The sequence below is a fragment of the Hydra viridissima genome, unplaced genomic scaffold (genome assembly GCF_058129835.1).
Source record: "Hydra viridissima isolate aposymbiotic clone 2 unplaced genomic scaffold, HvirCarnegie_v1 scaffold_17, whole genome shotgun sequence".
In the NCBI taxonomy this organism is placed as follows: domain Eukaryota; kingdom Metazoa; phylum Cnidaria; class Hydrozoa; order Anthoathecata; family Hydridae; genus Hydra; species Hydra viridissima.
Window position 1 is genome coordinate 1,370,763 of NW_028324316.1, and position 26,148 is coordinate 1,396,910.

The 26,148-nt window shown below is 32.7% G+C and overlaps 1 protein-coding gene across 1 annotated transcript in view; it reads right to left on the reverse strand.

The window, feature by feature from the left end:
* Positions 1-665: 665 nt before the first annotated feature.
* LOC149876978 (uncharacterized) overlaps positions 666-26,148 on the reverse strand; it is a 33,334-nt gene continuing 7,851 nt past the window's right edge. Inside the window, exons 2-3 of the mRNA XM_090074869.1 lie at positions 16,083-16,495; positions 666-1,958 (exon numbers count right to left, since the gene is read on the reverse strand). Of these exons, the coding sequence (XP_089930995.1) occupies positions 1,052-1,958; positions 16,083-16,453 (1,278 nt within the window). The 5' untranslated portion in view covers positions 16,454-16,495 and the 3' untranslated portion in view covers positions 666-1,051. The remainder of the gene's footprint in view (positions 1,959-16,082; positions 16,496-26,148) is intronic.

The window sequence follows — 26,148 nt, forward strand, 5'->3', positions numbered from 1 at the left end:
AAACGAGGTTACTTTTAAATTTATTCAAAAAAAGCTACTACCCCGTTTCTTTAACAGGTTAAATCAAATTCTTTATTTGATTATTATTTTATATTCTTTTATTAAGTTTACAACTCCAAACTTTTTCGTTTTTTTATCGAATTGGTTATAAATTTCATGTAACCTTTTGATTTTTTGAGAAAGTTTTAATAGGTTAATAAATTTGTCTTTAAATCTATTTTTTTTTTTTTTTCTTTTCTGTTTTTTTTAATTCATATTTTTAATTGAAAATGGTTAGCAAATAAATTTATCTATGGCTTTGTACTAATTTTAGATATTTAAAAATATTTTTAAATCTTAGTTTTAGTATTCTTTTTTTATTGCTCTTGCATTACAAAACTCTTGATAAAGTTTTTCATAAATGATTGATGGCGATTCTTCATTGCATTGCAGAGACGTTAAAAAGAAATTTTTATTTAAAACAAAGCATTAGAGACTCAAGGCCAAGACTAAAGTGAATAGTTAAAGACTGAAGACAAGAGTTGAAACCAGGACTAATTACTTTTTATGGACAGGAAGGTCCAAATACTGTTAAAGATATTATATCACACTTAACTGAACAAAATACTCAAAAGATATAAATTTTATTTCTAACTATATTATATATAGTTTGCTTATTTAACGCACAATTTTTTTGTTCATTACATCTTAATTTGCATAAAATTATGTAATATATAATAAAAGTCCTTGTCACGCGGCTTGCTTTTTATACTTGTGGTTTTGCATAGGTTTTATATAACATTGAAAGTAATGTTTAAATATAAAAAAAAAATATTCGCTATTTTTTAAAGTGCCTTAAATGGTATTTCTATCTACAAAGGGTAAGTTTTGAAACTGTTGAAACTTAAGTTAAAATGTGTCTGCAGTTCCATCAATGGAGTTATTTCGTAATATTTTTAATATTTTCTTAATATCACTTTTAAAATATATTGCTTCAAAATTTGTTTTAAAAAAGTTCTTAAATTGTATCAAACTATTTAAAAGCGGTAGCTTTTTTGTAAATTTCATACTTTTATCTTTGCATTAACATTAGCAAGTATTTGATAAATAATTTAAACTTAACTAAATTCAATTCTGTTCCATAATGAGTCCCATCATAGCTATAAATACCTTTGTTCATTTCAAAAGTGTTAAAAAAGCTTATATTATTTTCTTGACAAAACTGCTCCATTGCGTTATTATATAACTTTAGTTGTAGTGCCGATTGGGGTCGCAAGTAAACTGCTGGCTTCATATCGGTTACCGGTGGAGTTGATACCCATATTAAAGTTGCATTCTTGTTTTTTTTTACTATATCCAACAAAGGTTTGAGGCATCCCTCAATAACTCTTATCGAATCGAGTTTTTCGTGAAGACCAATTCCCACAACCAGCAGTGGATTAGATTCATTAATTGTTTTTTCAAACTCTGTAAAACTTTTTTGTATATCTCCAATATTATATGCTTCGACAAATTGTGATTTTAGTTTTTGTTTGCTAAACTGGCAGTATCTTTGGTTGTTTTCAATGTCAGCCCATCGGCTCGCAAAAGACTTTCTACACAAATACTTCTCCATATACTGAATTTCTCCTTTACATTCTGAAAAAACTTGCTGATTTAGCGTCGAAACTAATGTACCGTAAAGTATATCATTTGTCAAGTGAATTAACAGACCACCAAAAAACTGTCTCATTAGAGAATCACCAGCAAATGTAATACTTGAAAAATATTTATGTAAGAAGTCACATGTAATGTTTCTATCAAAGTTTTCTATCGGACAAAAATGTTCTTTCCAAATATACATTGAGGCGTGTTTTAGCGAAGTGTTGAAATTGGTGCAGCCTACATCGCACTTACAAAATGTGTCATTACCACCGCATTTTCGAAGAGCTTCATTACAGCAAGGTTTTTGGCTGAACTTTTTACATTGAGAAGCAAAACTAAAGTGTAATTACAATATTTCGCTTTATAAAGTTTCGAAATTAAATAATAAAAAGTTAGTTTGCTGCTAAACATAAAACAAGATACTTTCAAAATAAATATAATTGATCATAACTAAAAACTATGCAACTAAACGACTTTTGTAAATTAAAGTAACTAAATTATAGAAAAAAGAGCTTTTTTAATACCTTTAATAAAATGATTGAGATCTATATCTTGTTTTTAAAATAAATATGCATTAAGATTAATTGTTATTTTGTTTCTTACATCTAAAAAAAAGTAACCATAACTATTTTTCTCCAGGAACATGTAAAAAGTATTTTTGTATAATAAGTATGTCAATAATAATTTCGCCAGCCCCTTTCTTTTTTACTTAGCTTCCTAAAATGCATAAAATAATCAGAACATATTGCAAAATTATCATAAAGCGTTGTAAAAAAAACTGCCACATAGTATTGTAAAAAAAAAATTTTCACAAAATATTATAAAAAAAGTAAATATCAAAATTTTTTCAAAAAAAAAGTTTAAGTAAAGTTTTAAACATCCTATTAATTTCCTTTTTAAACCAAGTATTAATAATATCTATTTCATGTTTTAATATTAATTTAATCAATTTTTATAATCATTGTTGATAAAATTGCTAGTAACGTTTTTTTAAATATGGTGGCATTTAAGAATTTTTAATTAGAACAGAAAACTTTTTGAAATCTCGGCGTAAAAGACAAGGTATCATTCGAGCCACTTGGATGTTATCATATATTCTTAATTTTTTTTTATTTTAAAAAATGCATATCAAATTTTCTAATAAAAAAGGTATGTACCCTTTTTATGTACCCCTTTGTAAGTATATTAAAAAATTTTCTAATAAAAACGTTAGAAACGGTCGGGCACGTTCTAAGAACGTTCTGAAAACGTTTCCAACGTTCTTTGAACGCACTTGAACGTTTTGTGTTAGCTGGGTAATTGAAACTTTTATAAAGTTGTTAATATAAAGAATTAATAGTAGTTTTATAATTTATCTTATTGATTTATTCATGGAAAAACTCGGGACGGCTGATAATTAGAAACTTACATGCTGTCATAGGTTTATAATAACTAACAGAAGAGAAGTTTTAGCATTACTGATAATTGAAGAACAATTTGAAAATCTAAGATGTATTGATCACATGAAGAAAAATGAATTGCCGTTTGCTGGAGATTAGAGAAGTGATCTTCTGAGCTCAGTGTTAATTCATTTAAAGGACAATTACCATTATACTCTAGCCTAACTTTAATCAATATTTTCTGCGTTGAAATATTTTATAATAATAAAAGGTTTTACTTAGCTGTAACGCATTTTAACAACTTTGACCACTTTTTTTAAATCCGTTTGATAAGATTTTATCAACTTTCAAGTATTAAAACGATTTTATGCTCTTTAACGGTACAGCAGTATTGGTATTGATATTTCATTATTTTACCAAATTGAAGTCTTGAATTGGTTGAAATCAATATTAGTAAGTTCCCTTCCCTGGCAAAAATGGGAATGGGCTATTATGAAATGCCTCTTGGCGATTTTTTATTACTGTACATAACAGTTACCAAGCATGACCTAGATTGCAGAAGAATGGAGCTTTTACTTTGTCAGCAAAACTACACTAGGATTGCACTACTATGAAATGAGAGTTCTGGGACAAAAACATTTTTTCATGTTCGTTGTGAAAATTTTGATAATCGCGTGGGTAAAAAAATTTTGTGTCAAAAAAAAAAATTTGATAATCGCGGGGTGTAAAAATTTTGTGTGTCAAAAAAAAAATTTTTTTCATAACGTTAAAACGCGTGATGAAAAATTTTAATTTTTTTAAAGGTGTTTAAATCTTGCACGAAATTTTTCTCGCTCTTGTTCTTTTTCTCTTTCGATGATGGATTTGTAAATTTCTATATCGCGCCACTGGACTCCATTTTTTTTTTAAAGTTTGAATGGGATCCTGTATTTTACAACTTCGAAGTTTTCCGTCCTCATTTCGTAAGATTATAATTCTGCGAGTGCCAACGGATATTATTTTAATACGCCAAGAAATTTTTTTTCACAAAATTAAATTTAAAAAGGTTTAGAATCAGGCGTAATAATACGCTTGTCCGAGAAGAAGATAATAGCTTCCGGATTTACCTGTTTGCGCATCGCCAGAGTTGAGCGTGACAACGAGCCTTCTGCCAGCTGCGACGCTAGGCATGGAATCTACCTCTGCAAAATTTCTTTAAAAGGAAATGGTGGTGTTGGATGTGATGGATGCGGTGGATTGGTACAGCAGTCCCGTCGATGTGTTGTTAAACGAGGTTAAGTTTGATCCATTCCACGAAGACAAATAAAAATCTTCCAACTCAGATGAGGAGAAGATGCATTTGCTGTTAGCGTCAAACCCAGGGAAAGTGGTGTAATTGTTTGCACTGTAAAGTGTCCATGGGCTAAGGACAGTGCCGTTGCCTGGAGGTAAATTTCCGTCATACATTCTGACTCTGGATTCCCACCAGTTTCCAGAAGCGCCGATGATGTGCATCCTGATGTATTTCAGAAAAAGGCCATTTCCTTTTCCATTGGTGTTAAGCAAACCATATTCGTTTCCATAAGTGATGCTGAGATATCTGAACGTCTTGCAGTACAATTTAACGGAAGAGAGAAGAGGAGGGATGGTGATGAATGTGGAAATAAAGGGTTGAATCCAGTAAGTGATTGCCGAAGCAGTATTATTAACCAATTGGATGGTTAAGTTTGATGTAAATGGTAAATTGACGGTAAAATATCCTCCCAAGGAAGTGGTGTTGAAAACGTTGCATCCTTGCAAAGAGTTTGCGTAAAACGGACCGCCGAGAGGGGAAAAGAGCAAGTCGCAAGCAAGACCAGTGTTGTCTACTCCTATTCATTCTGTGGTTACTGCATAATTCCCCACTCTAATTTCTCCGTCTGCCAATATCCGAATGAAGTCTTGTTTAGGGACGTTTCTTCCGGTTCCTTACAAAACCAATCATAATCTTCTCAGAACTCCAGGACCGTCTGAATGGCTAAAGACTGGTGCAGTGGTCAACCCTGCTACCGTTTGTTGTTTTAACCCCAAGGATGAAAAGCTTGAATTGGGAACAAGTCCTAAAAAGTTGGATTTTTGTGACGAAACGTCCACGTAACTTTTTGTCGCCCCGTCTTGCGCATTTGAAGGATCAAACACATTGATCAATTTGTGCGAATTTAAATCCAAGTCAGCCGTTCCCACTGTAGTTCCGCCTGAAGCATGCGTGTCCACGTAATATTTTGTGGTTGAATCTGAGGCTGAAGTGGACTCTGCCAGATTGGTCAATTTGTGCGATGTCATGTTAATGTCTGTGTAAAAGATATTGACGTAAGCCACTTTAGTGTCGACGTAGCTTTTTGTCGCTGAGTCTTTTAAAGCGGTCGGATATTTCTCATTGATCAATTTGTTAGAATTTAAATCCAAGTCCCTGGTGATCGTGCTTGATCCGTCCGTTTTGATGCGCATGCTCGAGCTGACGTCGACTTAATTTTTTGTAGCGGCGTCATGAAGATTTGTCGGTTCGTTCAAATTGATCGCTTTGTGAAAATTTAAATCAAAGTCTGCAGCTCCAATCACCGTGCCAGTTCCTCCCAATGAATGCGAGTCTACATAATATTTTGTGGCGCCGTCGTGTGAGTTGGTTGGTTCTGCCAGATTAATGATTTTGTTTGAATTGAAATCAATGTCTGCAGTAATGGTGCTGGAACCGTCCGTTTTAATAAAAACGTTGCTTGCTGAGTCTGTTGAAAGATTGTCGAAATAAACGCTGAAATCGCTTCTGTTGAATTTGTCAATCATTTTTTAAATAGGTGAAATTTTTTTTAAATTCAATCACCAAATGGTGTTGACGACGTCTTGAAAGCTGTTTCCCTCTTCACATTTTTTCAAGACGTAAAGACACAAGTGACCACAGAAACCTTGTTTCCTTTTTGAACCTTTTCGCTGTTGTAAAAGACGGGACTTTTCAAGTATTTGACCAGCACGACAAGAGGAGGCTGACCATAAGAGTCAAAGCTGAACTTTTTTATCCCCGTCTTTGTACCAGCACACCCAATGAAATCCTTCTACGCTTGATTCGCCAGTGTTGACAATACCGCATTCTTTTTTAATTGCCTTTTTTGGCAATTCGTCTCTGACAAAAACTCAACTAAAGTTTTTTAATTTCAGTTTTTTTGCAGCATTTACCAATTGAAAAGTTTTCAAAGCCTTGTTTGGCAAAACAATTCCTTTCACATTGATTGTTTTGTTGTTCTTTTTTTTTTATTTATTTTTTTTTTTTTATTTTATTCCTTCCCTTTGTCACTTACCTTTGTGACTTACCTTTGTCACTTACCTTTGTTCCTTCACTTTGTTCCTTCCATTTGTTCCTTCTCTTTTAATTTGCAATGACCATAAGCCAACGTGTGAATTCCATCTTCCAAAATGATTCTTATGTCGTCGGCAGCGCTGAGAGAGACTTTGTTGATTTCTTACGTGTAAATGTCGTGCAAATGGGATCGGATTATGTTCATTTTGTTTACCTTTTCTTTTTTGGTTTCGAGACATTTTTTGTAACCGTCGTGGGTGATGTATTTTTGCACGACATTTCTTTTTACTCCTTTGCATCTTTTGTGCTCTTTTTCATGGATTTTGTAAGAGTACAATTTCGACCGGAGACCGACAAACTCTTTAATCTGTTTTCCTCCGGTTTCGTCTTTGAACATCCCAATGACCTTTTTGTTTGCGCCAACTTTGAACCCAACGCTTTTAATGGCTGGATGGTTTTTGTCAAATTCACTCGTGTCGAATTTGCTTTCCACATCCTCGGCATTGTATTTGTAAAAATCGTCCGTTTTAATTTTATAAATCAGCGAGTTCGTGTCCGTCATCATCAACTTTGTTTTGTTGGAATATTTTTTTATGATGTAGTCGTAGTGGAATTTAAACATCAAAGTCTTGCTCAAATCCAAGATGGACATTCCCAAATAAATCGGTTTATTGAAATGCAGCTTTGTTCTTTTCATGTGAACAGCGATTAAGTTTTCATCGAAAATCGTGTTCCTGGTGTAATTTGGTTTGGCCGACAATTTTATTGCTTCTTCCTTTTTTGTCACCAGTCTGACGTCCACTCTCTTTTCAATGTTTTCCATGGTTTTCCCAAACACCGAATTGTTCATCATTTTGAAAAAATCCTTCTAAAACTCGTTGGTGGCAGTTGTTCTCAAATCGGTGTTGAGGTCAATGTATGCTTTCATCCAATCCCGTTCATCAAATTTGACGCCTCTGTGCACCTTTATAATTTTCATTCCCAATCGTTCATACAATTTCAGGTTTTCGCAGTGAAGGACGTAATTCTTTTTGTCGTTCAAATTTGGAACGAGTTTTTCCACTTTTTCAATTTTTATTCTTTCAGAAGCCAGAGGGTAATTATAGTGTTCGTCGTGAAGACTTTCTGTATAATCCAAATCAACTTCCAAAATGCATGGAATCGATTTCCAATTGGAGAGTTCGTGTTCAGTCATCCATTTGAAACCGTGAGTAGGAAGAGGTTTGCTCATAGCCCATCCGTACAAGTTATTGGCGTCCAAGTATTGAATGAAGAACGGCTCTTTGCTCGAATCGAACGAATCTCCTATGTATCTGTTGTTCGATTTTCCAAGTATGTTTGAAATCATGCTGATTCCTCCGCGGACTCCTTTTTGAATCATGAGAAGCATGTCGACATCGCTCAATAATTCCAAGCCAACCCTGGAGATGTGTAATAACAGGCGGGGTCGAGCTTGTAATTTTTCAAACGTCCCTGATATTTTCAAAGACATCCTCCAAAATCAAAACGTCAGACACGGTGTACAAATCGTTATAATCTCTGAACGTGTTGCAATCAAATTCGTTCCAAACCGTTTGCGCATGCGCATAATTTTCGTCGCTCATTTCCTCGTGGTAGAGTTTGGAGAAAAACGCTTCTTTTGGAGGCAATTGCTTTTCATGAAATTTATTGAATGAGTCCATCCAATCGTAAGGATACACGCCTTTTTTGCGCAACAAATCAAATTTTTTTCTTTCAAAATATTTTGCGAGGTTTTTGAACTGTTCTGGCTTTAAATTTTTAGACAAATTGTCCAAACTGGAGGCCATGAATTTAAAACTGTCGATGAATCTCAATTCAATTTTTTTTCTTTGGGTTTTCCATCTTTTTCAATAAACTCCCCCACTTTGATTTTTTTTGAGAAGCTGATGTACTTTTCCTCATTGCATGGAATGCAGGTTATTTCCCCACCCAATTTCTTAATGAACAAATGGCTATCGTAACCTGACAAATTGTGAAAAACGACAGGAATGAATTTTAGAATTTTGTATTTCAAATTGCAATCGTTGTGGGCAGCTCCTCGATACTTTCCAGTAAAATGACAGTGATCGCGCACTTTGTCATTATCGAGAATTTTTTCTTCGCAAATGTGGCAAACTGTCGCGGATTCGAAATTATTTTCACCATATTTGAAATTTTTTTCATAATATTTGAAATTTTTTGATTTGATCAAGTTTGACTGGAAATTCAATCCCTTCCCAATTCAACTCTTTCGATTTTTCAATCAAGTCTTTGTCAATTCTTTCACCGTGTTTCTCTTTCATGTTCAAAAACCTTGAGACGCACCATTTGAAACATTCGTTGTCTTCGTTTTCCATGTTGATGATTGCTTTTTTGCTTGCCAGAAAATCATCGAGAGGAATGTAGGACCTAGCGCCGATTAGATTGTTATCAATCAAGTTGATATCCATTTTCAAGATGGCTGACACTATGCAATTCGAACCCATTTTGTTGTACTTGGTCATGTTTTCCAAAATTTCCTCTTTTGCTGTGTCGTAAAATTTTCCCTAATCCGTCGACTCCAAAATAATTCCAGCTTTTGACGAAAAAGGCACAATTCGATACACTTCCTCTCCAGTCGTAATGCTCACACTCATCATCTCACAAGTCAAAACAACGAACGCTTTTTTATTTTTATTTTCTTGAAGAATTTTCATCGCATCGTCTTTTGCCAAATCTAAAAAGGCAGAAGCGTCACGATGATCTCCTTCGACTTGATGCGAAAATTGTTTGGCAACATGCCTCAGCGCGTGATCGGCCAATTGAAAATCAATTTGAGGTTTTCTGAAAACGAGCGATTTCAGAGACAAGATTCTTTTTTCAATTCTCTTTTTGTATTTTTTAATCTTTTTTTCACCACCTCTGGAACGTACGGATCAACAAGCTTAAGCACTTGGTTGAAGGTGTTGGAGACGGTAGTTGCAATTCTTGAAAACAAGCCAGGAAGAGGAGCAGGAACTGGCCTGGGTGTGATGACGCTCGTTGAATCGGAAACAGGTGTGTTAAGGATAGATGGTTCAGCTCTTGTCACCTGATTTTGCAAGCGAGCTGGTCCGAATAAAATCAAGTCGTTGGAAACGGGACGCGGAACAGGAACAGGTCTCACAACGACAGGATGAGGAGCAGGAACCGGTTTTGCAGCATTCGTTGGTCTTCGACGTGTTACAGGTTTAACACCAATAACAGGCCTCGTGTTTTTTATTGCTTCAACGAGCTCATCCCTGGTCATTTTTGAAAAACCTTTTATCGCCCGGTCTCTGGCTTCACTTCGCAATTTTGTCAGAGATTTCTCTTTGACTTTTTCTTTTTTGACAGTTTTGTTTTCCATTTTTATTTTGCCAAGAAAATTATTTAACCCAAAATCAATTTTTTGGTCTTCGGCGATTTTTCTAAATCAATTTTTTTTTTCTAAATCAATTTTTTTTTCTTTTTTCCGAGAGTTTTTCAATTCTTTTTTCCGAGAATTGAAAATTTTTTTTTTCCATTTTTGCTTTCTGGATAGGTCAATGCCAATGGTTCAACATTAACCATTCTATCAGTCATAAGACTCGCTTTCTAGATAAGTCAAAGCCAATGGTTCAACATTAACCATTCATCTATCAGCGATGCTCTTCAGCTCGTTTTTCACCTTTTCATTGTTCTCGATGAGCGGTCTGTAAAACATGCTCAAATCAGCTTGATAATTTGCATCTGAAATGTTGACGTTCAGGCTCTCATTGTAAAGCTTTTCTTTGTTGGCCATATAATTTTTCACAATCTCATCTCTCTTTTTCGGGTCATGTATTTTAAAAAACGACATTTTTAAAATACGTAGAAAAAAACTTAAACATAAAAACGAAAACTTGTTTGTATTTGCGTTTATTCACCTTTTTTAAACAGGTTGTTGAATGCTTTTATCGAGTCTTCTCTTCCTTTTTGAATCAGCAACTCTTTTCTCAGTTCGTCAATGCTGCTTTTGGTATTTGTCCGGATTTCTTCAGTCATGGATTTGAATTTTTGAAGCTCGCTGAGAATTAATTCGTACTCGGAACCGCTCACAAATCCGTCCATGAGCGATTTTGAAATGTGATTGCTAATGGTGTTCAATTTTGACTCGGAAAGAACTTTCAATTTTTTGTGCTTTTCGGCCTTCAGCATCATTTTTTTGTTCTGTTGATTTCCGAAAATGGACAAAGCTCCCATTCCAACAGAAATACCCTCGCACGCAATCGAAACTGGTGTTGCAACGACGGTTGACAAAAGTGCAATTCCTGAGATTCCCAAACCAATACTCATCGTTTGCAATCCATCATCTGCGAAATGAATAATCTTTGAAGCTCGATGGTAATTTTTGCTCAGAGCCATTCTCTTCACTTTTTCATCCTCTATTTCTTTTTTGGATCTCGCTTATTTTTTGAAGTCGGTAAATGTGACCTCCATCCGATGGTGCTGTTGGAAGAACCGGATAAATGTTGTCTTTGTTTTTCAATATTTCCATCTTTTTAACAAAGACAGATTTTTTTAATTCGAATCGATGTGATTAATTTTACAAAGCTTTTCACCTTTTTTGACATCCTGGTGTCTGTTGTTGCTCACATCCAAAACGATGTCATCCACAGACTCTGAAAAAATAACATCGTTTTATGGTATTTCAATTGATCGCTGATTTTGTTCATCAAAGTGACGACAGATATTCCTTTCTCCAAATTCAATCCAACGGACAACGATATTTGCGTGTAAAATTTTTTGATATTTCGTGTAAAATCAACGATATTTGGCTTATAAATATAACAACGTCGTTGAAATATTTATAAGCCAAATCGTGATGGTATGCTGCATTGTCCACTCTGTCCACCGGTTTGCTCCACTCCTGATACATGTCGGTTGAAGTGAGTCTCTTATCCAAGTTTGTGCCAGGTCCTGCAAAATTCATTCCTGGAATGTGCATTTCTCCTGGGAATTTTGCCCACGGAAATTTTTTTTTGAAAATTTGTTGATTAATTCAATCATGTCTCACCTTTTTGAAATGATTCATGCAAAGGAACAAACTTGCATTTTGTCGTTCCGCAAACATCATAAGTTCCTTTGATCATGCTTTTGTTGTTTTTTGAGACTTCGTTTCTCAAATGGATCGTTTCTGTTTTCCTTTTGCATTTGACGTAGTACATTTTCGTTTTAAAAAAATATTTTTAAATTAAAAAAAAGGAAGTTGCTGATTTGTCATGGAATATTGGAAAAAGCAAAAGGAGCAACAACAAGCTTCTACTGAGAAGCATTCGAGAAATCATCGTCGGAAAATCAGGTTGTGGGAAACAACTTTGCTTCTTAATTTGCTGTTAAGACCTGGATGGTTGGATTACAACCATTTGCAAGTTTTTGGGAAATCTCTTTTCCAACCCGAGTACAAAATACTGAAAAGTTCATTCGAGAAATATTTGTTCGAGAAAAAAGATCATTCTCGATTTGTTGAAGGTACAAAACGAAATGGAAAAATTGAATTTAAACCCTGAATGCGTCATCAACGACCTTTCAAAAAATTATTCCGATAACGAGGACATGGAGTGTCAGTTTTTCGAAACGGCAAACGATGTGCCTGAACCTGAAGATCTCCATTCAACCAAAAACAATTTGATGATTTTTGACGATTTGCAATTGACCAAACAAAACAAGTGCGAAAAATATTACATCCGAGGAAGACACTCCAACGTGGACTGCTTTTACCTAGCACAAAATTATTTCATGCTCCCAAGACAAACCATCAGAGAAAACGCCAACTTTATTTGCCTGTTTCCTCAAGATTCAAAAAATGTGGACCATATTTATCGAGACCATGTTTCGAGCGACATGAAGAAAGAAGAGTTTAAAAAGTTTTGCAGACATTGTTGGTCTGAACCTCACGGATTTGAGGTGATTGATTTGTCATCAAAAAAATACGATGGAAAATATCGAAGCGGATTTGAAGCGGATTTTATTTTCCAAAAGAGGCTATTGAAAAAAATGATTTTAAAAAAAGTGACTCCTATTAAAAATGTCAGGCATAATCATCGACGTGGATGGAAATTCCAACGTAATAATAACAGAATTTTTGGACAAAATCGTCTTTGAAAAGGGGAAAACTTGATATGGCTTTTCTCGGCCTTGAGACGTACAACAGCTTTCCAAACATCACCAGCAAAAACAATTCTTTCAGATACAGCATGAACAACGGAGGCAATTGGGAAAACATCACCATTCCAGACGGGAGCTACAATATCATTGACATCAACAATTTCTTGGAAAAGTCCGTCTCAAACACAATAAAAAATTACGCCTCACAAAGTGCAAGCTACGTTGCCATAAATAAAATCAGCTACTCCCCTGAAAACATCAAAATCGGATCCAATTCAAACACTCTAAAATCAACCATCAAACTTGGTTTGAATTATTTGATGGACTTGAATGTGGAAAACAGCATCGCCTCACTTTTGGGATTCACAAATAGACAATTGGATTCCAATTCCGAATACGAGTCCGACGACATTGTCAGAATTTCGAGCGTCAACACGATCAGAATCGTCAACAACGTCATCGGGTCAGCCTACATCAACGGCTCACAATTAAATTGCATTTACTCTTTTTATCCCGACGTGGGCCCAGGTTTCAAAATCATCAAAAGACCCACCCATTTGGTTTACCTCCCTGTCAAATTCCCTGAAATTTCCACAATGATCACTCGCATCGTCGATCAAAATGGAAATTTAATCGACTTTCGTGGCGAGGACATCACGATCCGATATCACATTCGAGAAGTGAAATAAATATTTTTTCAAACATTTAAAAAATGAGCAAATATATCAGTGTCAAATTAAATGTGTCTCAGGGACAGGTCGACAAAATAAAAAAATCAATGATGGAAGGAAAGCCAGTGAGCATCAGGATTTCAAAAGAAGGTTTCAACGGAAATGATGTTTTGCTTGTGACAGAAAGTCAACATCGAAAAATTGTGGACGCTTTACATCGAGGAGTAGGAGTAACCATTAAAATGAGCGAAACTCAGGTTGAGCACAACTCAAGAGTAAAAGGAGGATTTATCGGAGCTCTTTTGCCTTTATTAGGAATGCTTGCAGCTCAAGCCGCTCCCATTGCTGCCACTGGTCTATTAGGTGGAGTTGCCCAATCGCTTGGGTCCACCGTGGTTGACAAAATTACAGGAAGGGGTATATTTTACGTCAAAAGAAATGAAAAAGTTTTTAAAATAGGAAATCACGGAGGCAGCGGACTGTTTTTAACACCATGGGTCAGAGGAAGCTCACTCAGAGATGGATTTTACGTGAAAAGCGGAAAAGGATACGAATCTATCGGATCCGGATTGCTTCGCGGACCAAACTACCCTTTCTCAAGCGTACCCTTTTTAAATTTAATTTTGTGAAAAAAAGTTTCTTCACATATTAAAATGATATCCGTTGGCACTCGTAGAATTAGAATCTTACGAAATGAGGACGGAAAATTTCAAAGTTTTAAAATACAGGATCCCATTCAAATTTTAAAAAATAATGGAGTCCAGTGGCGCGAGATAGAAATTTACAAATCCATCATCGAAAGAGAAAAAGAACAAGACGAAAGAAAAAAAGAGCGAGAAAAATTTCGTGCAAGATTTAAGTACCTTTACAAAAATTAAAATTTTTCATCACGCGTTTTCACGTTATGAAAAAAAATATTTTTTTGACACACAAAATTTTTTTACCCACGCGATTATCAAAATTTTCACAACGAACATGAAAAAATGATTTTGTCCCAGAACTCTCATTTCATAGTAGTGATTGAGGTCAGGAAATAGGTCAATGTCTATAATGAGAAAGATGTTGCAAATGAAAAGCAGTAGACATGGCAAGCTGCAGTTAAGGTTGAGTTTAAGGTAAGATCATTCGACCTAAAATCAATCAGAATCAGACACAATTACCCAAAAGAGAGCTCCTAATAGAACTTTAGCTGGAGCTGATAATCAAAGACAAAGACAAGCTGATCACGGTATGTCAAAAGACGTATTTAGGGAACTTTCTTTAGATGAGAACATAAACCCTTCGTAGGATCATTGAGATTTAATCAAACAAGTACAGATCCTAATATTATATCATCATCACCATGTCAAAATTAAAACTTATTTAGGGGTGGTAATTAGTAACAGTTCAAAACAATTATTAGCTGAACCAAATGAAACTTCTTCATTTCCTATGCATAAAATTTGTAAACTTTTAAAGTTAGTAAAGCTTAGCTTCATAACTATGGACAAGTAATAATAGTTTTGGGCCCTTTTTTTATTAAACCTATGGGTATAAAATGTTTTTTGTGTTTAAAACCAATTCTTTAGAGTGAAAACAATTTTACACAATTTTATAAAGTGCACACTTTTTTTTTGCGAGAAAAAAACATGGAAAACAATGTTTAGGGCCGATACTTCATTTTAAACGACTCTTGAAAAATTGAAAGTTCAATTTTTAGTCTTAGGACCAAATCAAAACACATTGTTCAAAGCAAATCCTAAAATAGTGTTGCTCGTTTTCAATTGTGCGGAGGCTTTTACTAATTGTAAAAAATTCATTCATACATTCAAGTAGGTACTTAACTTATGCATCATTTAAGAGATTCCTTTTTGGATATACTTTATCTACCAGCAAAATAGCTTGGAACTTGAAACGAGTCAGAGAGTTTTAATTTTATTTTGATTGGATTATTTAAATGAGTTACAGAATAAAATATATTTAACAGCTATTATTCAACTAAATTTAGTTGATGCTGTTATTCATTTCCGTTATATTTGGTTAACTCTTAGCTCTAAAATGTACTTTTTACTTTAGTACAGAATCTATTCTAGCTTATTTAAAAAAGTAAATATGTAAAAAATTACATTAAATAAAAAATAAAACTACCTCCATAATATTTCAATGGACAGTTTCAATAAAACTACCCCATAATATTTCAATGGACAGTTTCATATTGTTGTGAGTACAGAGAATTAAATTAAAAATAATGATAGGAATACACGTACACACAATGACTCATTAACCTGCCATATGAATAAATGATAAATTTGAAAGAAGAAAAATTAAAAACAACGACTGGTAAAAGACATGAACAGGAAGATTCGTCAACCAGTCATGCAAATAAGCGATAAAGCGGAAAGAAGAAATTTAATTACAACAACTGAGAAAAGACGCACACATAGATTTATTAATTCAACTTGTCATATAGATAAATGATGAAAAGGTATCGTAACCAAAAACAAGCAAATAATATAAAAGCTTAAAACAAATAAAGTTTTCGTTAGAGAGGGAGGGAGGTTTTTCAGAAGGAAGACGTAGTTTTACAGAGAGGTAAAAGGAGAGTTTAATAGAGAAAGAATTTTAGATAAGCAAGAAGCTTTATAAAGAATAATGAGAAAAAAATTTACTTTTGATAAACAGAAGTAAAGAATGAAATAGAAGTCAAAAGAAATATTGATTTTAGAAAAGTAAACGGAAGTTTTGGTTGTTTTAAATAAAGAAGAAAAAGAGATATTTGTTTAAAGAAGAAGAATAAAAAAGAGGAGTAAGGCAAAAAAAATGTTATTACAGATCCAGACCTTTCTAACCCAATAGTTTCTCAACCTCAATCCCAACGTAAACAATACCCGATTCATATAACTCTAGAACCCATACCTACTTAACTTCAGCACCCTTTGTGCTACAAATAAATAAAAAAAACATTTATAAAAGACCTAACATAATGAAACATATTACCCGTTTACATCGTAGTAAGGACCGCAGAATTCATCTTCACGTAAATTTTCTTCATAAGGTAAATCTTTTTTTGGAGAAAACATTTTATACAGTTTTTCCATTTCGAAGCGATCCTTTTCTGAGATATTAGAACGCAGAATCCACTCTCCTTGAAATACGCATTTCGTTGTTTCGCAAACACAAGGATTTTGTTGTAATTTCCCAATATCGGAAAGTGGCACAATTTTTACCTTACCAGATTTAGAGTGATTTGTAATGAGCCATACGAAATTAAAAATAAGTATTACTGTGAATAGCATGATAGTCGTTTTAACACATCGAACTACTGTTGTAACACTTGATTTTTCAATTTTAGTAGAAGCATTTACCATTGTGGCAACAGTGAAAGTTTGTTTCAGAACTACAGTTTTTATCTAAAGAATAAATTGTTTAGATTTCATATCATGTTAGAGCATTAAATGTTCAATTACTTGACACAAGAACGAAAGGAGAAATCTGTCAATCTTTATCAAACATAAGTTTCCTAATATTACTTTAACGTCAGAAATTTTTGCGAAAAGAGATTTTTGTGAACTTTGGAAATAGACACCCAATCTTTGAAATTAAACACCAGCAAAGAAAACTTTTACTCTCGCGAAAATAAACTTTGGCGGGAAATGTATTCTTTGAGAGTTCCGTGAAAATAAATTCACTAAATTATAGGTCAAGCTTGAATTTCTCCGCAAGCTCAATCCACTAAAGTTTATTTAGTACCTTTTTGATGCATTACGTAACATGGTCAATACTTGAGTCAAATTGAATATATTTAAAACAAGTTTTATTCTTTAGGTTTTAATGTCACGAAGCGCTAAAGAAGATTTTTTAAAATTAAAGCTATTTTTTACAAAAAACAAAAAAAACTTTAAAAGCTGTAATGCTCCCACCTTTCACGTGCGAGGTTTTATATGTACTTTCATTTGGTATAAGACCCCTCAAAAATCTTAAAAAAAAAAAAAACCATTTTTAAAAATTTGATTTAGTTCTTGAGATATTCAATGTTTCCTTTGACTGGATAAATTTGGTCTGCATAGCAACACGCATAGCAACGAGTTTTTAATAACAATTTCAAGCTATTTTATTATATATTTTTTATCTAATAAACTTTCTAAACAATGGGTAAGTCATGCAGAGTGAAACAAAGTACTAAAAGTAAAAAATCAAGAAGATTTCATGGAAATACAGTTACGGAAAAAAGTATCCGGACAAACTATTTTTAGGTATAATTCTATATTAAATGAAGGAAACCTCATACTGTTATATATATTTTTGTAGCTCTCTACAAGCTCTATCTAAATGTACCATCAAACATTTACTACACTAAGTAGATGTCTCTTTTGGTAAGAAAAACTAAAATGGCTGTGGAAAAAAGTATCCAGACAAAAATATATATTTTTTTTTTTGTAATTCATTTCTTTAATATTTAGTCCATCCTCCTTTATTAGTTAATACTTCGTCAATTCTCTTAGGCATTGACTCAACTAGACTCTTACACCTCATATCTATAGAATTCCAGCATTTTCTGAGTGCTTCCTCGATATCGTCTTTTTTCGTCAATATGAGCTTACAAATTTCTTCCTTGACTACTTTCCATAGGTTTTCTATAGGATTCAAGTCTGGACTTTGTGATGGCAAATCTAACACCTTAATATTTTTGCTTTGGAGCCAGGCTTTGGTATTTTTTGCCGTATGTTTTGAGCCACAATCTTGCTGGAATAAGAATTCTCCATCGAATAACTCTCGAGCAGATGGTAGCATATGATTTGAAAGTATTCTAACATACTTAGGGGAAGTCAATGTATCCTCTATAACATGAATACGCCCAACACCATTCCAACTAAAGCATCCCCAGGCCATGACATACTTGTCATGCTTTATTGTCTGTTTAACCTGCTTTTGTTGCATTAACTCACCTGGTCTTCTCCATGTCCAACGTCTACCATCTGAACCATTTAGGCATATTTTTGTTTCGTCTGACCATAATACCTTCTTTAAATCATCAACGGTCCAGTTTTGATACTTCTTCGCAAACGCAAACCTTTTTGCAATATGTCGTTTGGTAAGTAGCGGTTTTTTGGCAAGTGCTCTACCATGTAAATCATACTCATGCAGCCTATTTTTAACAGTTCGAGGACTTATATTGACTAACTCGAGTTCTCTCAGTTGATTCGCAATATCTGTTGCATTTGGTCTCACGGAATTCTCAACCAAAGTGAGGATTTTTCGATCAATCTTTGGAGTTGTTTTTCGTTTTCGTCCAGATCTTGGCAAACTTTTGAGTACTCCATGCTTTTTAATTCTCCCCAGAGAATCTTGAACAGTTGATTTGGGCATACAAAGCTGTTGAGCTATATCTCGAACCGTTTTGCCTTCTTTTGAGAGCACTTCAATCTCTTTCCTAGCAACTTCTTTCAATTCTTTACTTTTCACCATGGTAACGGTTGTCAATGGGTTCTAAATGTTATAGAAATAGAAATTATGGTTTTTATCATTTTTACTTATATTATCCTAAGCTACTAGGATACTTATAAGATATTATGCCATTAACTTTATTGAAAATTTTGACCAAAAACTAGCAGAAAGTAACTGTCCGGATACTTTTTTTCACAGTCATTTTAGTTTTTCTTACCAAAAGAGACATCAACTTAGTGTAGTAAATGTTTGATGGTACATTTAGATAGAGCTTGTAGAGAGCTACAAAAATATATATAACAGTATGAGGTTTCCTTCATTTAATATAGAATTATACCTAAAAATAGTTTGTTCGAATACTTTTTTCCGCAACTGTAGATATACCAGAAATTTGCTAAATGATTCAACTTTGCTAGTAGCTTCTTTTATTAGTATTGAAAAAGACAATCTTTCTTCTAGCACTTTGTTGAATTTATCTGTATCTTCAAAAAAAATTGAAAAAATTGAGACACCACAGCTAAATGAAAACAGTTCTGTTGGTTATCGTATTGTTGACATGGAAATTTTATCTAGTGTGATTTATCAATTATGTTGTAAAAAAATGTCTACAATCTGGTTTAAATCTTTAAGAATGTTTTTCTAAGAAAAAGGGATTGAGCTCAATGTTAAACATTTGGTGCTGTAACTGCAATGAAAAAATTGAATTCTATACTTCAAAGATATGCTCTGGAAAAAAAACTTTTGATGTAAATAATAGAATAATTTATTCAATGCGTGCATGTGGTCAAGGTTTTTCAGGATTAGAAAAATTTACATCTTTAATGAACATCCCTAAACCAATGACTAAAAACAATTACAACAAAACAATTAAAACTGTCTCTGAATGTGCTAAAGTTATTGCAAAAGAAACAATGATTGATGCTGCCAAAGATATTTCTCAGTCTTCATTAAATATTGTTGATACTGCAGTATCAGTTGTTGGTAGCTGGCAACGACGTGGATTCTCTTCATTAATGTAGTTGTTACAGCGATATCAATGAAAACAGGTAAAATTCTTGATTGCGATTCAATGACTCGATCATGCAAAGAATGTAGCCTAAAATTTAAACTAAAAGAAAGTACTCTTACTGCATTTGAAACATGGAAATCATCACATGTATGTAAATTAAATTATCGTGGCTCTGCTCCTGGTATGGAAGTGATTTGTGGACAAAGAATGTTTAATCGTTCAATCTCACAAAATAGACTAAGATATGTAGAGTATAATGGGGATGGTGATTGTAAAAGCTATTCTTACGTTAAGGATACTTATCCTTGTATTACAGTGTGTAAGTTGGAGTGTGTTGGACATGTACAAAAACGTGTTGGTAGTAGATTGAGAAAGTTGAAAAAAACTGTCAAAGGACTTGGAGGGGAAGAAAAATAACAAATGCTGCAATTAACCGTCTATAAAACTACTATGGAACTGCTGTTAGGCAAAATGTAAATGATTTAGAAGGTATGAAAAAGGCAATACTTGCAACATTGTTTCATGTATCTTCATCAGCTGAAAATAATTGGCATGATCATTGCCCTAATGGTATCAATAGCTGGTGTCGTTATAAACAGGACAACGCTAATAAAACTTCTACATACAAACCAGACACAGGCCTTCACTCTTAGTTGTCAGCCATTTAAAACCAATTTATATCGACCTATCTTAACTTTTAAAAAAATGCCTTCATGGTAAGACTCAAAACCAAAATGAAAGTTTTAATGGGATGATATGGCAGCGCATACCCAAAACAAAGTGTTTCTTTAACATAGTTGGAGTTTGGAGTTTACGACGCTGTTTCAAATTTTAATATAGGAAGAAAAGCAAGTGTTCTTTTATTTGAAAATTTGAATATGATTCCAGGAATATATACTCTTCATGGTTGTTCAATCATGAACAAAAAGCGTTTAATTTTAGCAGAGTATCAAAATCGAACAACATCAAAAAAGCAACGAAAAGTAATTCGTGGATACAAAAAAAAAAAAGAAGATGCAGATAATGACCAAGAAAGTAGACTACATGATCCTGGTTCATGTTCTTATAAATAACTGCTTTTAAACTGGCATTTTCAATCAAAATTTTTGGTACAATTATGAATGTTATATTTAAATGCGTTTTTCTCAATATGTAAATTTTTGACCTCCCGGCCATCCTATTTCATTAACGGTATGTTCAATTTGCATAAAATTTTCAGCAAATGTTTATTGCATCTAGTTTTACAATTGGAACTAAAAGTTTTGCAATATTGTAAAAACTTTTTTATTTATACTAGCTTGATCTTAAAAAATTTTGTTTTTTTTAATCCACCATTTTAAAAATTTCAGTGTAACACAAATACTTATTTATTTTTAATAGTTTTTGTTCAGTTTATAGATCAACAGGTTATTGACCTTTTGCCAAAATTTCATACCCTAAATGCTTTCAGTTACTGAGATAGTATGGCCGGGGTGGCACAAACATTTTTGAATGTTGACTATTTTAATTGGTAACCATGACAACTAATAAAATTATTTTTTATTTTTTTAAATGTTGTTACCTAGTTCTTTCTCAGAATATAGTTGGTTTTTTATTAAAATAGTTATTTTAATTTAAAAATTTTTGAGGGGTCCTATACCTTAAAAAAAAAAAAAATATAACGCAGTTGTAAATTTTCACTTTACTACTAAAAAAATCATTATAACTGTTTAACATCCTTTCTTGTTCATGTTTTTGTTTAACTTATTCTGTGAAAAGGTCTTCTAAATGCTTATTAAAGTTTATTAGTAAATTTAATTAATCTTTGTAGATGCTTTGTAAGGAAAATGACGTGTGGAAATACAACTTGTTAATCAGTATTCTCTGAGATCTTCTATATCCAAAAGTAATGAGGGGAAAATTTTTTTCTTAATCAATCGTAGTATCTACTGAGTTCATTGCGTACCTGGAAAAAGTTTGAACAGCATTACTTTTTGATAATGAATGCAAACAAAAGTCCGTGATGCTTTTTGAACATTTAGCGAAGATTTTTCTTAACAAAAGTCGAAAAAGATCTTTGCTCTATTTTTATTCTTAAAAGCATGTCAGAAAATATGGTAATATGCACCAATTGTTTACTATGACATTTTTCAATAAAATCTACTTTTAAGTGCTCAACAACTGAACATTGAACCCAACTTTGTTTTCTAGTATGACAATAGCTCAATGCACAGTGCACAAAATGTTAAGTATTAGTTGTTAGAAAAGAACAGAGAGTTGAAAGCTCAATCTTAATCCAATTATTCACTCATGGGACCAATTAGTGAATTAAAGAGGGTATTATTCTGATATAATTGTAAAGACATTTCACTACCAAATTGTAAGTAATCAATTGATCGTAATTTTATATGTATTTACACATTTTTTTTACCTTTTGTTCTGTAAATTGCGATGAAATTACACTTTATTGTTATAACTTACGCATTTTAAAAATAACATTTAGAAATATGGGGAAAAAAAAGGCATTAATATTTCATGGAAACTTCTTTGAAAAAATTATTCAATAATTTATATAGTTATTCTAATTTTACTTAGATGCACAATAATTGTATGTTATTGCATATCAATAATTTAAAATTACTTAAGAGAAAACATAAGCTATTGAAAGAGTGATACTTCTGATCCCTCTAAAAATTTAAAACATTTGTGCACACAATAATATCTAAAAAAAAGTTAATTGAATTATGCTCAAAGATAATCTAACTTCCTAAATTATCTATGGAAACTACCTCATGGAGCAAATAGCTATTTCTTCACATTTGGCTGCGGTTGTTAGAAATAAAGTTATATCATGTGATAAAGTTGTTTTTTACTAATTTCTAACAATTTTTCCCATTTTAGACAAAGAAAAAAAAAATATTATGCTTTAATTACTTCAAAATTGGTACTTTTTTTTTCTCTTTTAACCGTAAAATAAATTTTTAATATTTTTTAATTATTACTATAAAATTTCATTTTCAACAAAATTCGTTTTCATTTGGATAAAAAAGTTTGAAATTCGAGCTTGAGTCAATCACAAAAGTAAAGTAGAAAACTATTCTGACTGAAGTCACCAAAAAAAATTGTATCCTATTGTCTAGAAGCAGTTCAAGAAACGAAAGAAAATCTATCAAAATATTGACTTTTTAACTTTAAAATGTTATTAAAAAAAAATACTCTTAAAGTCAATCTTGGCAGAAACTTATACAACTTCTTTATTCTGTTGTGTCAATGAGGGCTTGTTGTCATAAAGAACAAAATATTGATCAAAAACTTCTAAGTGCTTGATGTGTTTTTAAAGAAATTATCAAGAGGTACTAATAAAGATTTTCTTTTATCCAGGTTTTTATCAAAAGAGAAAAAAAAAACTTTGCAAACAACCTGTAATCATTATTACTGACTGCATTTTAAAAGTTTGCTAGTAGCTAGTTCAAAAGTTAATAATAAATTGTTTTAACATTCCTCTAACATATTCTAATTGTATTGTTATTGTAAAATTAATTTGTACAATTTGTGATAAGTTTATCATGCAAGTAAATGATAAAACTTATATTACCAATTGATATTTAATTTTTTTATCCATCTAAAGTATTTTTAACAATAAAAATCCTAGAAGTTTGCATATGGCATTTTCATATTTTGCTAATGTGTTTGAGAGTGCGTTCACCGTTGTATTTTTTTTGTGACCATTCACTATGTCCAAAATTTAGCATAGAATTTCAAGAGTCAGTCAAATGAATATTGGAGATAGCTACTTAGTCAAATGCGGTATGCAGTTTCACAATCTCGAAAAACCCGTAAAGTCAAAAAATTCTGCAGCACCTTGAAACTTTCGGATCTAAAGTTCATTTTATTGATTTTTTAAAAAACTTGATAAATATTTAACTGAAATGTAAATTTAGTAAATGGAAGAACCTCACAACCTTCCTTTTGCGCGATGTAACTAATATTTCAGTTTTCATTCTTGGACATCTAGTGCTTCAAAATCTTAAACTAGGCTCAAGAAGTGTTTGAGTCTTTTGATGATTGAAGAAAATTTTCAACTCCATTTAAAATGTTATTCTTAAGCTACAAGGAATACACCTATTTTTAGGACTAGTCAAGGTAAGCAATATTATAAAGAGATTGGTGATACAGGGAAGCGCTATATATATATATATATATATATATATATATATATATATATATATATATATATATATATATATATATATATATATATATATATATATATATATATATATATAAAGGTTTTAATCTCTACAATTCTTAATATTGACCAATGGATCCATTCGGAACTCCGTCTCCTCGGATTTTTCTCGGTTTTTCGGAGTTTCGGAGTTTGAGAGAAATCGAGAAACCTCGACGGAACTTCGACGAGGTTTTTAGAAAATATCAATTTTTACTCGTAAAATAGTTTAATTCTTATTTTATTTCTACGCTGCTTTTACAATAGTTCATGTTGTTTTCAAAATATAAGTGTTCTCTTTGTTCAATATCAACACAAGTTTACATCGCAAAGCAATTAGTAATGCACAGTGGGACCAATAATATATTAAGAATAACTAGATATCTAACTGCCGTAAATCGGCATAAGAAAAAGTGAAGCAAAAATCGGCTATTATGGGGGGCAAAATCTTTACGCTATTTAGCAAAACAAAACAAATACGAAGCTTATGATTTGTTAAATTTGCCCCCCATAATGGCCGAATTTTGCTTCAAAAAATACGCGGAAGTTAGACATCTAGTTATTTTTAATATATCATTGAGTGGGACAGGTGGTGGTGGTGGAAAAAACCTCAAAAAAAAAGCTCATTCTATTCCAAACCATATAATAGAACATACTCGTACTTTTCCATTGTACTATTTCAGAAACTCTTTTGATTTTAATAGTATCTTTTTAATAATAGAAGTTTTTAAATCCACAAAAATCAGTTGCGGTATAATAAAATGTAATGAATAATAAAATATCTTTTTTTGTCAAAAAGCAAGAATTTTTTAATATTTAAGCAAAGATATTGTAAACAGTTACTGTGAAACAGTGTGTGATATTAGTTAATGTATTTTAACTATTTAGTAGTTTACCTTTACAAAAAAAGTCAAGATCATTATTTACAATATGTCGTGAATCACGTCTTCAAGATGCAATTTGCGTGTGTGTAGGTGTTAATCTATGCGTGTGGGTTTTAATGTATGTAGGTGCTAATGTGTGCAGGTTCTTAACCCTTTCCTGCCGGGGTAGTGATTTTTGAAAATTTCCGCTTTTTAACTTTATTATTCTAATAAGGTAGTTAAAAGGAAACGCTCAGATTATTTTAAGATTTTTATTTTACCTAGAAGTACTATTTCCAAGACCTAGGCTTAAAAGTACCGTCAGGAACTTTGTGTTAAGTTATTAGACGAAAAATGTGGTGGTACATAATTGGCCTAATTGGTCACATCAAAAGTTGCGAGAAAATAGATTTAAAACCATCCAGTTCCAGACCAGTTTTGACTAAGATATCGTTAAACTATCTTCTTGCCAAGTTGACAGCTCTTGATGGATACTCGATTAGGTCCATAACTCAATCTGAAACACTAAGAATGCTTTTTGAAAATTATGGGCATAGTTTGCCCAAGTCAGCGTCCACAATTTCAGAAAAAATTAAGATGTTTCATGCTGAAGCCAAATGTTTAATGATCACTGAATTGGCTGTATTGAAAGCAAAAGGAGAAAAATTTGGACTAACAGGTGACGAATGGTGTAGCAATAGAGGTTGAAGATACTACAATTTAAATGTTCATCACGAACGAACATATTGTTTAGGAATGGTGAAATTGTCGTCTCCTAGTTCTGCCGAAACATTTTAATAATGCAAAAATTAAAAGAATTCGGTATAGATGATGAAGATGTTGCAGGTAAAACTACGGATGGCTGTAGCTGGATGGTGAAATTGGGTACCATGTTTAAGTTTCCACATCAAATCTGTCAGAATCATTCAATTCATTTGAGTGTTTGTGATTTGCTATACGCTAAAAAAGGTTGTCGCGAAATTGTGAACAAAGAAACTGAATCGGATATTGAAACAGAAACAGAAACTGATGGAGAGACTGAAGGAGAGTATATTTATTATTGGCTATTCGGAGAATGAGATTGAATATGAAGAAAATATCGAAAAAAGTCTACAGAAACTTTGAATACTAATTAAATTTTTAAAATATTCATCGTTTCGATATGAAGTTCTTAAAAGAATAATGCACAAAGTTTACGGATCTTTGCATGACAAAGGACTATTGCTCGACAACCGCACTAGATGGAACAGTGTTTTTCAGATGATCAAAAGATTTTTGGACTGCTTAGAAGCTGTAAAAAAAACACTCGAAGAACTAAACTGCTTAAACATGTTAGATGATATTGACTTGGATTTCTTAAAATCGCTGTCTGACTTATTGGAAGTCATTGCTGACGCTGCAGTTTGATTGGAAAAACCAAATACAACAATTTTGGAGTGTGAGATCATTATGGAAACGTTAGTAAGGAAATTGAAGGTTGTAGAAACTGACATCAGTTCTAATTTTGCTGAGGCGTTAATCTCCAGATACGAAAATCGT